This window comes from Sturnira hondurensis, unplaced genomic scaffold (genome assembly GCF_014824575.4).
Source record: "Sturnira hondurensis isolate 20B ecotype Veracruz unplaced genomic scaffold, ASM1482457v3 Scaffold0004322, whole genome shotgun sequence".
In the NCBI taxonomy this organism is placed as follows: domain Eukaryota; kingdom Metazoa; phylum Chordata; class Mammalia; order Chiroptera; family Phyllostomidae; genus Sturnira; species Sturnira hondurensis.
The window spans coordinates 3073805-3090363 of record NW_028076953.1 but is presented as its reverse complement, the minus strand read 5'-3'; the positions used below and the strand labels follow the sequence as shown (position 1 = coordinate 3090363).

General features: G+C 41.4%; 1 protein-coding gene across 10 annotated transcripts in view; it reads left to right on the top strand.

Moving 5' to 3' along the window:
* The window catches only part of EVI5 (ecotropic viral integration site 5), a 251238-nt gene extending 244934 nt beyond the window's left edge, over nt 1-6304 (top strand). For 8 of the 10 annotated variants that reach the window (XM_037045491.1, XM_037045497.1, XM_037045494.1 and 5 more), the window contains one exon: nt 2591-6304. In XM_037045491.1, the coding sequence (XP_036901386.1) occupies nt 2591-2905 (315 nt within the window). In that variant the 3' untranslated portion in view covers nt 2906-6304. The remainder of the gene's footprint in view (nt 1-2590) is intronic. The other 2 variants (XM_037045500.1, XM_037045499.1) reach the window with 2 other exon arrangements.
* The last annotated feature ends 10255 nt before the right edge of the window (nt 6305-16559 follow it).

Below are 16559 nucleotides of genomic sequence, written 5' to 3'. Positions count from 1 at the left end.
TCAATCTAGGCAACCAAGACTGTACTTCAGAGAGCCCAGCTCTGGTCTTCTCCCAGCCAAATCCCGCTTCACAGAATGAGGAGTCCCAAAGGACATGCGCACCTGAAGTCCAGCCCCACGCCAGCTCATGCCCTGGGTACTCAGTACCCCAGGATTTCTTACCCAGTGTCCACCTTCCTCCTCGGTCTTGGTGGTAAGTCAGTAATAGCTTTGACTTTACCAAATAGTGTCTTATTTGTCCACCAAAAAATTCCTCTGTGCCTTTACTGTTCTGTCACCAGTTCTCAGGTAAAGAAGCATTAATTGCATCTCCTTTGATACTGAGGAAATAAACCCTCAACTCGTAGTTAGTTTTATGTAATATTTGCGGTCGCTTATTAACATCTGATATGAGGCTGCAGGGTTTTCATTGCAGTAAGTTTTGTTAGAGCAGCAGAAAGCTCCAACTTACCAAACAATTGGGAAGTTGTGGTTCTTCTGCTGTCCTCCTTTAGAACAGCCAGGAAGGAGGAAGGCACGTGTTCCATATCATTTCTTCCAAAGGGCCTGGGGAAAAGAGAGAAAGGAAGAGATTAACTGACATAATGTAACACTGGGAGCCATAAATTATGTGTTGCAATGTGGTGATAGGATGTTGCATCAGAACGTGGCAGTTGTAATGCAGTGGGTATCACAACCGTGGGGAGGCCCTGTGGTGCCCTGTGCCTTTCCCTGATGGTTCAGCTCCAAGTTAGTGTCCCTCTGGCTCTGCCAAGGAGAAGGGTGTCATTTCAGGTACGTCGCACCTCCCTCTCATTCCCGGCCTAGGACACAGGAACTTCTTTACGGTTGAATGTGTTTGCTCATGTTTGCTCGGACATCATTGCACCGAGTCCCCTTGTCCCTCTGATTTCCTGTTGTCACACACCAGCAAGGAGGCGTTGGGGGTTCTTCACCTCTTCCTGGAAGTCTGCAGGGAGAGCTGGGAGGTGTTCTAGTGAAGCTGTAATGTCTCTACTCTTAGAACCGTTGGTTTTGAAAGTATGCGTAACATTTCCTGAATATTTCACATTGCCTTTATCTCAAGAGTTGAAAGATATGCTCATAAGGGACCAGGAATTTGTCCCTGAGAAACAAAATTGAAGATTGACAGTAATGATAAGGGTAGGTAGGACACATGGGGGTACATTTCAGCAAAATTCTTGATAAAGCATATTTGAGTAGTTAATTGTTTTTTATTGTTTTGCATTCTTTAACACATGACAATATAAGGATTAAATTTCACATTTGAAACCTAAACCCCATGGGAAAGGGCTAATGTAATTACATGGTAGAGCAAGTAGCATGGTGGTGGGTTTGGGAATTTGAAGGAATTTAGGGCAAAGAAGTGACAGGTGATGAAAAGAAATAACCTTAATTCTGATAAAACTGGTTTTGGAGAATGTGGCTTAGATACGTGGCAATGGGTTTTTCAGTACTGAATTCTAGAATTAGTCAGATTTGCCCACCCAGTAAAATGTAGCATTTGATCTCCACACCCTCCCTCACCCCAAGGGTCATGCCCTGTAAAACTCCAGAGACGGAGAAACAGAGCCTGGTTCCCAAAGACAGAGGGGCGAGAAAGCCCTGAGCAGTGAGCGCCGCTCCTCTCCCCTGCGCCGTGGCCATGCTGAAGGAAGCTGCTTTAGACCTGGAGGGAGTAGGGGGAGAAGGCAAAACACTGCTGGGGAAATAACCTTAGTGGGAAGCAGCATTCCTACCCTCACAGAGTGATACAGTGGTGTGGTGCTTCTTAGAGTGACAGGACATTAAAATAAATTTTAGTGACTTGTGAATCATTTTCACCATACTCACTGAATTAGGGAAACATACTGTGTGTGTGATAGTTTAGAGTATGGTCTTTAAGAACATATCTTCTAGAGATGAACACTGAAATACAGGTTCTGGCACAAATAATGCCCCTTTTTATTGCATAAAAACATTTATTACAAAATCATAAGCATGTGATTCTGTAACATAACAATATCACACTCAGGCACACCCTATGACATTTTAGGTGAAATGTGCAAATTGCGGTCCATCTCGTGCAAGATGTTCACGTCCCCTACCAACCATACTCAGTGGCATTACCTCTGCCAGACTCTGTACTTATAGGTGAACTGATAGAATGTCTGAGACTTACCGCAAAATAATCTAGGGACTGGAGAGGTACAGTGTAACAAGATTATCTGTGCCGTGTTGTTGAAATGCAGTGATGGATACATAGGGTTCATTGTATTATCTCTAGTAAAACAAAGGTTTGATTTGAATCTAAACTTTACTATTAGCTATGTGTCCTCAGCTAATTGGTGTACCTGAGTCTCTATTTCCTAATCTCTGAAATGAAGATAATAAATTCTGCCATACAGGACTGTTGCGATGATTCAACTAAAATAACGTGCCCATTACATAACGCACGGGAGTCACTCAGAAGTTGGTAGTTACTATTATATCTATAAATGGAAAAAGATCAAGGTGTCATCTTCCTTAAAGATGGAATGTTTGCTTTCTTGGTGAGGGTATGTGTGTATTTCCCCCAGTGAGTATATTAACTTGGATTTTGTCTTGACAGCTCAGGTGCCTAAAAGGCCAGAGGGGCTTCTCGGGCCAACCCCCTTTTGATGGAATTCACATCGTCAACCATTTGATAGGAGACGACGAATCATTCCATTCCTCTGATGAAGATTTCATAGATAATTCCTTACAGGAAAGTGGCATTGGTTTTCCTTTGCACAGAAAATCTGGCCCCGTGTCTTTGGACCCCGCCGTGGCAAGTGGAAGTGAAAGTGAGACAGAGGACAGTGCGCTGGAGACCGGAGAGTGCAACCAAGTGGCTCGAAAGGACCGGCCCCCAGGGAAGAGAGAGTCATACTCAACCACTGTCTGACCATCACTGTGAACCAGACTGTGGGGTTTTTTAAGGGATCAGTTATATAATTAAGGGTTTTGGGAACATATCTGTTTCATATGTACATATATATATTTTTTGATCTTACCTGCCTTTTTATCTTTGCCAAACCTTCACCACTGACTTAACCATTGCCATAAAGTAGACTGGAATATGGTTAACATGAAAAATAAGGTTCTAACAGTATTACTGAATATTAAATGTTTTTTGTGTAGGAAATGCAATTATATCTATATGTGGGAATCATTTTGAAGTTCGAAACTATGGAAAAGTTAATTTTCTTCGGACAAAACTGCTCTTGTGCAATATTTTATGCTCAGTAAACAAATTGGACATTTATGTCTATCAATTTGTTTTCAGGGCAGCTGTCTACAAACATTTGACCAAGACGTACATCTGATTTATCTTGTCCTTTTGTGTTTGAGGGATTTTTTTCCATTGAAATTACTGCTTTATTAGTCGGCCACTGAAAATTCCCAAACAGTGTTTTTTTCCATATAATTTTATAAATGCAAATTAATGGTTACCTTTAAGAGTTTTAAGTTTTGTTTGAATTAATTTTTATGTATGTATGATACTTCCATATATTGCTTACTAGTCAGAGCAGTAAGTTAACTACAAATATATTATATTTTGTACATAATTTATAAATAAGCATCACCCAATATCAAACATCATTTTATATGGAGATTGTACATGTTGCAAAATGACTGCCTTCAGCATTCTAATAGGACTTCTGTAAATAAAAAGTTAAGAGGAAATTGAAAATAAAACCAAACACTAATATTTTAATAGCTTTAGTAATTTGCTTAGCATTCAACACTAACAAATTCATAACTGATGCTTGTTCAAAAATACTATTGGTGAGATCTTTTACTTCATGTGTATGTCACTAATAAATTATCCATGATTCAAAAGGTTATAGCACACATTACTTAGTGCTAATACTCTACTTAATATAAACTAAGCAATGGACGTAAGCCCAAGATACACAATAATAATATTTGCAAATAATCTGTGAACATTATCTTCAGATTCTCTGATTACTAATCTATAAAGCCACAATAATTTTTTCCTACTGATGCTTCCTTTTTTATCAACTAGGCTATTTTTCCTTGGAAATTGAACATCTCTCATTGGTAAGTTGGACAAAACACCCAAGTTGCACTCACACCATGGAAAAACAGCAAAGACCATGTTGACTGGATGCTTTCCACTCATTTTCATCAGCAGCCTTTGAGGACAAGAGGGGAAGATAGAGTTCAGCATATATGGAGATACAATTTTGCACAATCTTTTGCATGTAGGAAAAATATGTATATTACAGAATGGAGTAAAAGAGACAAATAATTTTCTGTCTACAACCAGGAGCCCTGGCTAGTGTGGCTCAGTCAGTTGGAGCGTCATCCCATCACTGAAGAGTTACAGGTGCAATTCCCAGTCACGGACATGTACGTAGGTTGAGGGCTTGATCCCTGGTCCAGGTGAGGGATCCCAAGGATCCCCGTCCAGGCATGTGTAAGACAACCAATCAGTGCTTCTTTCTCTTCCCTCCTCCTCTCTAAAAGCAATGAAAAATATGTCCTTGGGTGAGGACAAAACTTTTTTTAATATATAAAAAATAAAACCAAGAGTTAAGCCTTATGCATCTCCATGGGCAAGGCTTTTCCAGCAAGCCCTTTGTAGCTATTTGAGAATCAAGACTGAAAACGTGCCTGCTGTGTCCACAGCAGCAGGCGTAGCGGTTAGTTAAGTAATTTACCTGTGATCACATTAGTAAGTAGAGCCAAGATTTTCGTTCAGATCTTTCTGACACCAAAGCATTTGACAAAGTTCAGCTAATGAATGTCTCAGTGCCCTTCCTTTCTGACAATTAATGTGATTTTAGTTGAGTTTAAAGCACATTTCACAACTTATGAGTATAGATACTCTCCTAGAATTGTCTGGTGCTTTGGGAGTTCATTACTGTCACTGTCAGCCCAGGAGGCTGCTGATGCCCAAGTGAAAGGAGATGATTCGTGGTCATGTGACTGCTCTGACCCCACATTGGGAAACCTGGGTGATCTAGACCAGAGGTCAGCAACTACACGCGTGAGCCAGTCCTGCCAGCTGCCTGTCTTTGTGTGACCTACAAGCTAAGATTGTTTTTTTACATTTTCAAATAGTTGAGGGAAAAATGTTTTGTCATACGAAAATCACATAAAATTCAGATTTCAATGTTGATAAAGTTTTAGATCAATGCATATCCATTGTGTTGTCTATGGCTGCTTATGTGTCACAGTGGCAAAGCCGAGTAGCCTAAAATACCTGCTGTCTGGTTCTTGGGAGGGAAAGTTTGCTACCCTTGATTTAGATATTCTAAAATGTAGACTTGCTTCTTTAATTTGTCTCAGTGGAAGATCAAACCATTTGCTTTTGCAGTTGAGCTAATAATTTGGAAACAAATTTCCTGGTGGATCTTGTGCTCAGAACTATTCAAAGTGGAAAGTGCGCCAGCCGCTCTATGTCGTGAAGTCTTTGACACCACACACAAATCTGGGAGGGTATCTGTACCTTCGGAAAGGGAGAACGGAAGAATTCCGGAATCTCAACACCTTCTTTAAAGTGTGTATGATGGATCTTCAGGGCGTGCTTCATTGAGGCAGTGTTATGATTAGACTTTAAAAGAAAGAATATCGTTCTGTGGTCATGTTTTAATTCTAAACTTAAAAAGATTCTTAGAGAATTTCATAAGTACTGTTTAGGTATGAAAAGAATTTTGGTAACTAAACATTAATTCATTGATACTCTTGTAATTTGGACAATGAAAAACAAGAAACAATCATCTCATTCAACATCTTTGATTCAAATACTCAGAAGAGTTTAAAGTCCTCCTGACCTTTAGGATACAGTAGGATATTGTGCTCTGGTTGTATTCCATTTTATTCAGATTAAGACTTTGAGACATTGGACAATGTATTCTTGATAGATTTTAATTAGTCTGTGGTATCTTGTGTCATTTAAATGTTATTTAGTTCATCAGAGTTGAATATTGGAGCAGAGAGGAAGTGAATGAAATCTTTAAAATTCAAAATAAAAAATTTACTCCCTTGGGTTAGTCGCCTGCCTGGTGCCATTGCCATTGTAGGTTGGAAGGCCCGGAGGACAGGCTAACAGGTGATCTGAATACAATGGAAATTGCACTGAGATGATGAAACAGTCCTTTTAGATCAAGAAAATGCTTCAACAGCCTTTTTAAAAATTAGTGGTAATGTTTCATCCTGCACAAAGAAGTCAAAGATGTAACTTTACACAATTTCTACCCTTTTTATTGATAAATCTCAGGCATTCAATGTTTGGTGACTAATTGAGACATCATATCTCAGCTGACCGGCTGTTTAGGAAGGGGAAAAACCACTTTTTCTTGACTCATGATGCAACTCGTTACTGTCCAGTTAGTGCCTTTGACTGAAAACAAGACCTGGAGCAGGGGTGTCCCACCTGCAGCCCACAGGCCATGTGCAGCCCAGGATGGCTATGAGTGTGGCCCAACACAAAATCGTACATTTATTTAGGACATTGTGGGATTTATTTGTGATTAAGTGTCACAGTGTACTTAACATGAGGCCCAAGACAACTCGTCTTCCTCCAGTGTTGCGCAGAGACGCCAAAAGATTAGACACCCCGGTCTAGAGCTTTTTCAGTATTTTATTTTTGACATTTAGAAATTATTTGGTTCTTCAGTCTCCTTTATCTTTTCCATAATGCACCATAATTTCTGGACTTAAGTAAGAAAAGTGGATGAATCGTGTTTTGGTGAAGCCCTGCTGTGGCCGGCTTGTTGCAGGACCAGGTGTTGGCAGCTAGCAGTTCAGAAATCAGTGATTTACTTTGTTAAAACAGTGAGCTTTGGCAAGAAAGTTACTGCTGCTCTGTCATTAGCAAAATGGTAAGTTTTTAATTAATTAATTTTACTTTAATTCATTCTACTGAAATTAAAATTTCTGGTTAAAAGTGGAATGAAGACTATAATCCAAGTTTTTCCATCACACGCATTGATCTACCTACCCCGTCTCTCCAAAGTATAGATGACAGAGTAATATATTAGGTACCCAATAGGATGCAAAATTGCGATGTATTTTGTTTTACTGTTGGAATTTCTTATTGTATGATAACCTAAAATATTTACTTGTGCCTTTGCTTTAAACAATTAAAGTTTTTTGTTTTATAAAAATTTTCGTTTCCTTAAACTATTCAATTTAAAAGGGGAGATGCATCAAAACACTTCTTCTAGAGAAATGCCACTAATGTACATGCCTACCTAGTTAGCAAAGGAATCCATCAGATATCATGAATAACCAAGGTAAGAGGCAGCTCAGAAAGAAAGTGAAAATTCTTCAGATAATAAAGACGTGGAAATATGTGACTTAAATGACAGAGAATTCAAGATTGCAGTTCTGAAAAATATTTAGTGAGATGAAATACACTAAAAAATTGCTTGACCTGCTAACATCAGACATTCACTAGTGAGGTTTGTGCTCTGTGGGTACCTGGTGCACCCATGTGAAGTCAGTGCCAGACAGAGAGGCTGGTATGTGATATTTTTCAATTTAATGGAAGGCCAGATTTGCTATTTCCTTCAGGGACATACCAATTTTTAAAAAACATTAATGGCAATATTTTCATCATATTTAGGTTATTGAATTAATTAGCAACTAATTCAATAAATATAGCCAAATGTATATAATCTGAGTATGCACATGGAGGCTATTATAAAAAGAAATCTGTGCCTTCTGCATCTTTATCACTATGTTAGAGTCCTTTAGTTTAGCAGCATAGTTCACTATATATTCTGCTTTATTCCCAAAAATATTTAAAGGTACTCTATAAAGGTCCATGAAATATGACAAGATAGTTATAATCCAGAGTTTCTCCACCTTGGCACTATTGACATTTGGGGCCACATCATTGCAAGTGACTGTCCTGTGTATTGTAGGATGTTTAGCAGCATCCCTGGCCTCTACCCAGTAGCTGAGAACCACAGATTTCTCCCTCCAGTCGTTCCTAAATGCCCTTGGTAGGGAAGCACCGAGAATGAAAACTGCCCCTCATTGAGAATTTCTGATATAAATTTAGAAGTGGGTCAAAAAAGAAAAAAAGCCACTAGGACCAAAACTGAAAATATCTATACCTGTTAGAGATGGACCACAAATTTGGAATCAGTGAGGAAAGTAAAGCCTGAACCAAAATGAGGTGCTACTTCATATTTATTAGAATGACTATTCAAAACAAAACAAAATAAGAGTTGGTAAGGAAAAATTCATGATGGAAAAATTGGGACCTTGTACATTGCCACTAGGCATGAGAAATGGTGCAGCCATTGTGGGAAGGTGTTGGCAGATACTCGGGAATGCTAACCGTAGAATTACCACGTGATCCAGCAATTTCCCTTCCGGGTATAGTCAAAACAAAGCAGGGACACAAGCAGGTACTTGTACATCAGTGTTGGTAAGAACATTACAAGAGCCAAAGGTGGGAGCAACAACTGATCAACAGATGAAAGGGTAAATAAAAGAGTATTTACAGGATGGGGCAAAGGGAGGTTTACAGTTCTGAGTACACAAAACAGTTTACTCTTGTATTATTGCTTACTAATTATTGTATTACTTTTCCATACAAGCAACTATAAACTTATTTTTGTCCTACCCTGTACATGTAATGGAATATTATTCAACAATAAAAAGGAAAGAAGTTCTGATACATGCTACAATATGAATGAATCGTGGAAGCATTCTAAGTGAAATAAGCCAGGCACAGAATATGCATTCACTGATCGGAAGTACCTAGAACAGCAAATTCACAGAAATGTACAGTAGATGTGAGCAGGGGGCGGGGTGGGGAAGGAAGTTGCTGTTTAATGGGTGCAGGGCTTCTCTTCAGAATGATGACAAAGTTCTAGAAGTGGATGGTGGTGGTGGTTGCATGACACTGAGGATATTTAATGCCACCAAATTTTACACTTAAAAATGGTTAAAGAAAAAAAGGCATACTAAGAACTTAGCATCAGCATATAAATTAAATATGTTCAAAGATATAGAAGGGAAAAAAATGTATAAAATAAACTCATTGTATTTGGCTATGAAATTAAAACAGGGTTTTTAGGTTTAGGGTTCTGCCACTAGACCGACTCTCAGGCTTTGCATTGATGAAACCCGGAAGAGTCGCAGAAGAACGTTGTGGCCGCCTTGCTGCTCCTCCTTCACTGGACTCCCACCCAGGGCCCAGCCCTCCCTGGAATGGCCTTCCGCCACATTCGCACTAGGTGAGCCCCACCTCCTGCTGGTCGCCATTCAAGTATCTCCTGCACAGGAAGACTTTTCTGGCCCTTTTTTTAAATTTTTAAAAATGCTTTTTAAATCACTTTTTATTGTTATTCTATTACAGTTGTTCCTAAAAATATATTTATTGATTTTAGAGAGAGAGGAAGGGAGAGAGGGAGAGACATCAATGTGAGAAACATCAATTGGTTGCCTCCTGTATGTGCCCGGAATTGAACCTGCAACACTTTGGTGTACAGGATGACACTCCAACCAACAACCACCTGGGCAGGGCTGACTCTTCCTTGTAAGCCCCTACCCCACTAAGTTCTGGCCAAGACAGAGGCATAGGAAGACCCTTCGTTTCCTCGCACAACCAAAAAGAGGAAACCAGCCAATCGAAAATCAATAAACAACCAGAAAATCAAACTGCGTGGAACTCCATCAACCACAGAATTAAAGAAAAAATCAACCAGAACCACCAGAACGGTAAGGCGGTGGACAGAGAGAAACCACGGTGACAACTGTGGGGGCAGGGCTGGCTGCTGCAAGGTGGCGGACTGCACAGGAGGGGTTGGCTTAAGGGGAAACTGAGATTCAGAGGTGGCTGTGAACTACAGCAGTTGCCGAGGTGGGAGAAACTCCCAGTCTTACACAAGAGTTCATTGAAAAATGGGCTAGAGACCAGCAGGCGAGCTGCACTGTTTCCTCTCTGACCCCCCGCCCCCAGGGCAGCACTGCAGCGCAGCAAGGAGGGCTGCCCTGCCCAGGTGACCACCTAAGGCCCCACCCCATGACAACTTATCAAGGGCCCAGAGCAAAAAAAACAGGGCCAAAACGAAAGAACAGAGAAAAGCTTCAGAAAGAAAGCTAAGTGATGAGGAGATAGCCAACCTATCTGATGGAGAATTTAATGCCCTGATAATCAAAATGCTTGCAGAACTGATTGAGCTTGGTCAAAAAATAAAGGAACAAATGAAAGATACCCAAAGTGAATTAAAGTAAAATATTCAGGGAACCATCGGTGACAGGAAGGAAACCAGGACTCAAAACAATGATTTGGAGCAAAAGGAAGAAATAAACATCCAACCAGAACAGAAGGAACAAGAATCCAAAAAAATTAAGAGAGGCTGAGGAATCTCGGGCAACCTGAAACAGTCCAATATCCGAATCATAGGGATGCCAGAAGGAGAAGAGGAAGAGCAAGAAATTGAAAATTTATTTGAACAAATAATGAAGGAAAACTTCCCCAGTCTGGCAAAGGAAATAGACTTTCAGGAAGTCCAGGAAGCTCAGAGAGTCCCAAAGAAATCAGACCCAGAGAGGAGCACACCAAGGCTCATCATCATTAAGTCATCCAGGATTAAAGATAAAGAGACAATCTTAAGAGGAGCAAGAGGGAAGGAAAGAGTTGTCTACAAAGGAGTGCCCATCAGACTCTCAGCTGATTTCTCAAAAGAAACCTTATAGGCAAGAAGGGGCTGGAAAGAAGTATTCCAAGTCATGAAAGGCAAGGACCTACATCCAAGATTGCTCTATCCAGCAAAGCTTTCATTTAAAATGGAAGGGCAGATAAAGTGCTTCCCAGATAAGGTCAAGTTAAAGGAATTCATCATCACCAAGCCTTTATTATTATATGAAATGTTAGAGGGACTTATCTAAGAAAAAGATCAAAGCTATGAACAGTAAAATGACAACAAACTCACAACTATCAACAAATGAACCTAAAAAAAAATAAAGAAAAATAATGAAAACAAAAACTAAGCAAACAACTAGAACAGAACATCACACAGGAGTTCAGTGGGGATGGGGGAGGGAAGAATAGGGGGGAAAAGGTACAGGGAAGAAGCAGCATAATTGGTAGGCATAAAATAGAAGAGGTTAAAAACCGTATAGGAAACAGAACTCAAAGAACTTATATGTACAACCCAAGGATATGAACTAGGGGGGAAATGCTGGACGTTTGGGAGGTGCAGGGTCAAGGGAGGATAAAGGGGAAAAAATTAAGAAAACTGCAATAGCATAAAAAAATATAATTTCTTAAAAATTCACCCTGGCTGGTGTAGCTCAGTGGATCAAGCAGGGGCCTGTGAAGCAAAGGGTCTCCAGTTCAATTCCCAGTCAGGGCACATGCCTGGGTTGCAGGCCAAGTCCCCAATAGGGGACACATGAGAGGCAACCACATATTGATGTTTCTTTCCCACTCTTTCTCCTTCCCTTCCCCTCTCTCTAAAAATAAATAAATAAAATATTATTAAAAATTAAAAGCCCCTACTCAGCTGAATTTTTCTCCGCAGCATCACTGACTGTCGGACAAGCTGCACATTTTCCATCTCCTCGTTTCTGTCTACCCGCACTAAAATGCAAGCGTTATAATTTTGGTCACTATCCCCAGTCTTCAGAACAGTGCCTTAGCTCACAATAAATACTTGTTGAATGGGTGAATGAGTAGTTGAACAAATCACTGTACCTCAGTTTGTTCACTATTAAAATGGGATAAACAATGTCTGTGGAATAGAAATATCAAATACAAGTGGAAAACCCAGAATCTCAATGTACTGGTCTAGCTCCAGAGTCCTCTAATTACTGATGACTGCTTTGACACGGGCATCAGCCAGGAACTGCTGAGGTGGAAAAGGTGGGCCAGACCAACTCCTGCCTTCACACATGGAATGAGAGGCACACGGGTGCAGATGCAATGCTAAGGGAATTCAAAGATTACATCCAGCGTGGTAAGGGCCTCGTCCGTACCCTTCCCTCTTCCCTGCCCGCCCTGCAGCAGGGCAGGACTGTGATCCCTGTCCAGCTGTTCCGTATGTTCCGTGTGCTCCAATGACCTGCTCTTAATAGTGCTAATGTCTCCAGATTTGGGTGCAAGGCTCCATCCCTCCGTAATCTAGAAATGACGGTGTCTAGAAATGAAGCATCCTAAAACAGTGTGTAGGATTTTAGGGCCAAAGAAGCTTTTCATATTCTCCTGGATTGGTTCTTAGAAGACAGCTGCCACTGTGTCCTTACCTGGTTGTCACCCAGGGCTGACTGCTTTCTCAGGGATTAGAGAGGGTCCTCTCGGGGGCTGTCCTCAGTAATAGGAGAGAGCAGGCCAGGTGGAAAGAAGCAAGTTGACTTTAAAGATGTTGTTTCTACGATTTTTAAAAAAGGAAATGCATGCTGTACACATGAGAGACTCTGAGGCTGAGATGCTGTGGCAGTTGAGGTGCACCTGGGCGCTCCTAACTGCTCGGGGACTCTGCTCCGAGGGGCGGCCCAGGCAGCCACTGCACGCAGCCCTCCCCTCCCTGCAGGGCAGCCAGTCAGATCCCGGTGGTAGGGCCTCGTCTCCTCCCCCACGAGGGCTCTTCTTCCTCTCCTGGCAGAGGCTTTCCTGGTCTGTGGTATCGCCTCTGCCCTTCCCACCCCAGGGCTGGGCCCGGTGCCCCAACCTGGGGTTTGCTGTGCTTTTTGCCTTCGAGGCACAATTGTGTGTGGACCTGCCGCTCCTGACCAGGCTGACTTCCCGGTAGGTAGAAGAGACATCTATTCCCATGGCCTCACAACATTTTTTCTGTTTTGTGTGTCTCAAGATCCAGCCTCTGGCCTTGTGCTCTTCTCTGGAGCTCAGGCGTGGACCAGTCATACCCCATTTACAAAAACTTTTAAAACCTTTGGTGCACGAGCAATTGTTTGTCTGCAGCTTCCTTGCTCCCAGATAAGCTTCTGGCCAGGCTTAGGCTGCTCAGCCTAAGGCAGTCTCTAAGCCACATTCCTCTCCCCTGCCTCCTCCTGAGCCAGGCTGAGCGGCCACCAGAACTGCAAAAGCAAACTTCCAGGGGAGAAAGTGGAAACCCAAACAATGGGGAGTCATGGTATAAAGCATCAATTTATAAATACCAAGAAAAATGACAAACATTTCACCCTAGGTAAGTCTGAGTCAATTCAAAGACTAAGGCCAGGTCCAGCTCCGCCCTTTTCTGGCAAATGGCCTTCCGGTTGTGTTCTTTGGAGGGATGTTGCTGGCCGGCAGCCCCCTGGCCAGTGCTGGAATTTGAGTAATCACAGGACCAAGTGGCACATGTGGGTCAGTGCGTTGTTTGGTCTGGCTCGCAGCCCTTGACACTCTGTAGCTATTTTAAACGGATCCTGCAGCCTTTCGTTTGCTTCACTAATTTCTCTAAAATAGAATCGTTTGTGGGTCAACATTGAAGAAGCTTGTTGTTCATCACCAAACCGCTCTTTGGCAGGACTCGCGACGGCACATGTGCCCGAGCCCAGAAGGGTCTGGCACGTCCTGAGTGCTCAGTCAGCTAACAGGGAATTCGTGCCTTGCCCCCCTGCACCCCCAGATCCCGTGGAGGCCACTCCGTAAAGAGCTACTGGTTTGAATATTTCTTCTCCTGCCTTAGCTTCTCCTCTGCACTCCAGTCCCATATTTCCACTGTCTACGTGGTATTTCCACATAGATGTGCTGTTTGAGGGGGCGGTGTGACAGTGTCTATTCCCTGATTTCTGCCAGTGGTGGGAATTGTCCAAGCTTTTGTTACTATCATCACATACCCTGAAATCCCAGTGGCTTACATCCTTTCTCACTCATGCTACATGTCCATCAGAAGTTGGGGGCTGCTCTACTCTGCATTGTTTTTACTCTAGGACCCAGAATGATGTGCGTTGCTGATTACTGTAGCAGAGGGGAAAGCCATATGCTGAGTGACATGCTGGTTCCAAGGAACCAGACATCACTTCCCGTCACATTTCACTGGCTGACATATATCACATGACTAAGTCTCCAGGGAGAGGCAATGAATATTTGGAAACACAGTACTAAACTTTGGGCCAGCAACTAACTACTCTAAGCACACTTTTAAATTACAGTTTAATTGTGATATAATTCACACAACATAAAATTCAGCCTTCTAAAATATACAACTATGTCATTCTTAGCACATGCACAGAATTATGCAGCCATCACCATTAGTGATAATGGTTCACACCATTCACATCAACATCATATTTTTATCACCCCTTCCCCCCCAAAAAACCCTGTACTGTTAGCAGCCACTCTCCTCCCCACGCCCTCACTGTTACTAGGCAACTACTAATCTACCTTGTTTCCATGGATTTGCCCATTCGAGACATTTCCTACAAATGGGGTTACATGACATATTACCCGCGTGTGTGTTTCACTTAGCATAACGTTTTTGAGTCTCATTCACATTGCGGCATGCATTACTACTTCGTTCCTTTATTTTTCTGAATGATAGTCCAGTATATGGATATTACACATTTTGTTTATCTATTCCTCAGTTGGTAAACATTTGAGTTGATACTAGTTTTTCGCTGTCACAAATGATACTGCTATGAACACTCGTGTACACATTTCTCTGTGGACGTAGGTTTTCATTTCTCTTGGGTGTACACTTAGAAGTAGAATTTCATATGGTAAACTGTCAAACCGTTTTAAGTGTCTGCAGTGTTTTACGGTCCTACCAACAATGTATGAGAGTTCCAGTTTCTCCATACTCTTCTCCACATGTATTGTCTGTCCTTTTCATTTTAGTCATTTTAGCAGGTGTGAAGTGGTATTTCATTGTAGTTTTGCATTTCCATAATGACTAAGGATATTGACCATCTTTTCTTGTGCTTATTGACCCTTTGTATATCTTCCTTGGAAATGTCTATTTAAATCTTTGTCCATTTCTTTGAAGATTTTATTTCTTCTTAGAGAGAGAGGAAAGGGGGAAGAAAGAGAGGGAGAGAAAGATCAGTGTGTGAGAGATACACCAATTGGTTGCTTCTCACATGCCCCCAACTGGGGAGCTGACTCAAAACCCAGGCACGTGCCCTGGCTGGAAATTGAACCTGCAACCTTTTGGTTTGCAGGCTGGGACTCAATCCACTGAGCCATACCAGCCAAGGCAAATATTTTGTCAATTTTTAATGGTTTTCTTTTCATTGGTAAATTGTGAGAATTCTTTGTGTATTCTGCATAGAAGTTCCTTGTCTGATATATGATCTGCAAATATTTTTCCTATTCTATTAGCTATCTTTTCTCTTACTTAATGGTGTCCATTGAAGCATGAAAGTGTTTAATTTGAAGTCCATTTTGTCCATTTTTTCTTTGGATGCTTGTGCATTTGGTGTTACTTACATCCAAGAGCACACTGCCTAATTCAATGTCACTATGTTTTCTTTGACGAGTTTCATAATTTTAACATCTACATTTAAGTTGTATTTCATTTTTAACATGGTGTAAGGTAGGGGCAAAGTACATTATAAATCTTTTATTTTGGAATAATTTTAGATTTACAGAAAGGTTGCAAAGGCTGTACGGTTTCCATGAACCCTTCACCCAGGTTCCTTAATGTCTAACATAACTCTAGTATACTTGTCAAAATAAGAAATTATTAATGGTACTATAGTTTTAGTTACACTACAGACTTTATTCAGATCCCACCAGTTTTTCCACTAACCTATCCAGGATCTGATTTCATATGGTAAACTATCAAACTCTTTTAAGTGTCTGCAGGATCTAATCCAGGATACCACATTGCATTTAGCTAGGTACTTTTTATATATTAAACCATTCGGTCCTCAAAACAGTATAAATGTCTTTCCCTTACAGATGAGGAAATTAAGGCATTGGAGAGTTTAAGTGACTCACCCAAGGTCATGTAGCCAGTGAGCTGTGGAACTGCCCTTGATCTCATTAATCCCACATTCTTGGTAAATACCAGAACATCCCCTGGTTGCCTCCCAGGAAGGATACAGGGGAGCTGAACACCGTGACTTGTTGGCAGTCTGAGGGGCTTTCATTCTGTTTTATTGGCAGTTTGGACACCATAGCAGAGACTACCTGACGCCCTCCAATATCTTCGACTTCTGCAATCTCACAGTGATCCCTTCACAGGCCTTTTTCTACTCACTGGGTTGGGCCTTCCCTGGATCCTTTCAATAGGGATATTTATGTCCTTTAGATTTGGAAATATTTTTCTTATTTCTGTGAAAATTTATTTTCTCAGTCTGTTAGTGAAGTGATGGGGTCCCTGGATTTTTTCTCCTCTAATTTTTTGTGTGTTTTTCTTTCCTGTTTATAATTTTTTAGTTGATTAACTGATTTGAAAGAGAGGGTCACTGAGCTGTTGCTCCACCCAGACTTGCCCTCAGTGTTTTAGTCCCAAGTGTGCTCCGACTGGGACTGAACCACAGCCCCAGGGCATCTTGGGTGACCCTCCAAACAGCCGAGGCACCCTGCCCGTGCTCTCCTGTTTCTATTATTTGTTTATTTATTTAGCTTTTCAAATCGGGGATGTATGTACACATTGTTATGTGGCCTGCTCTTT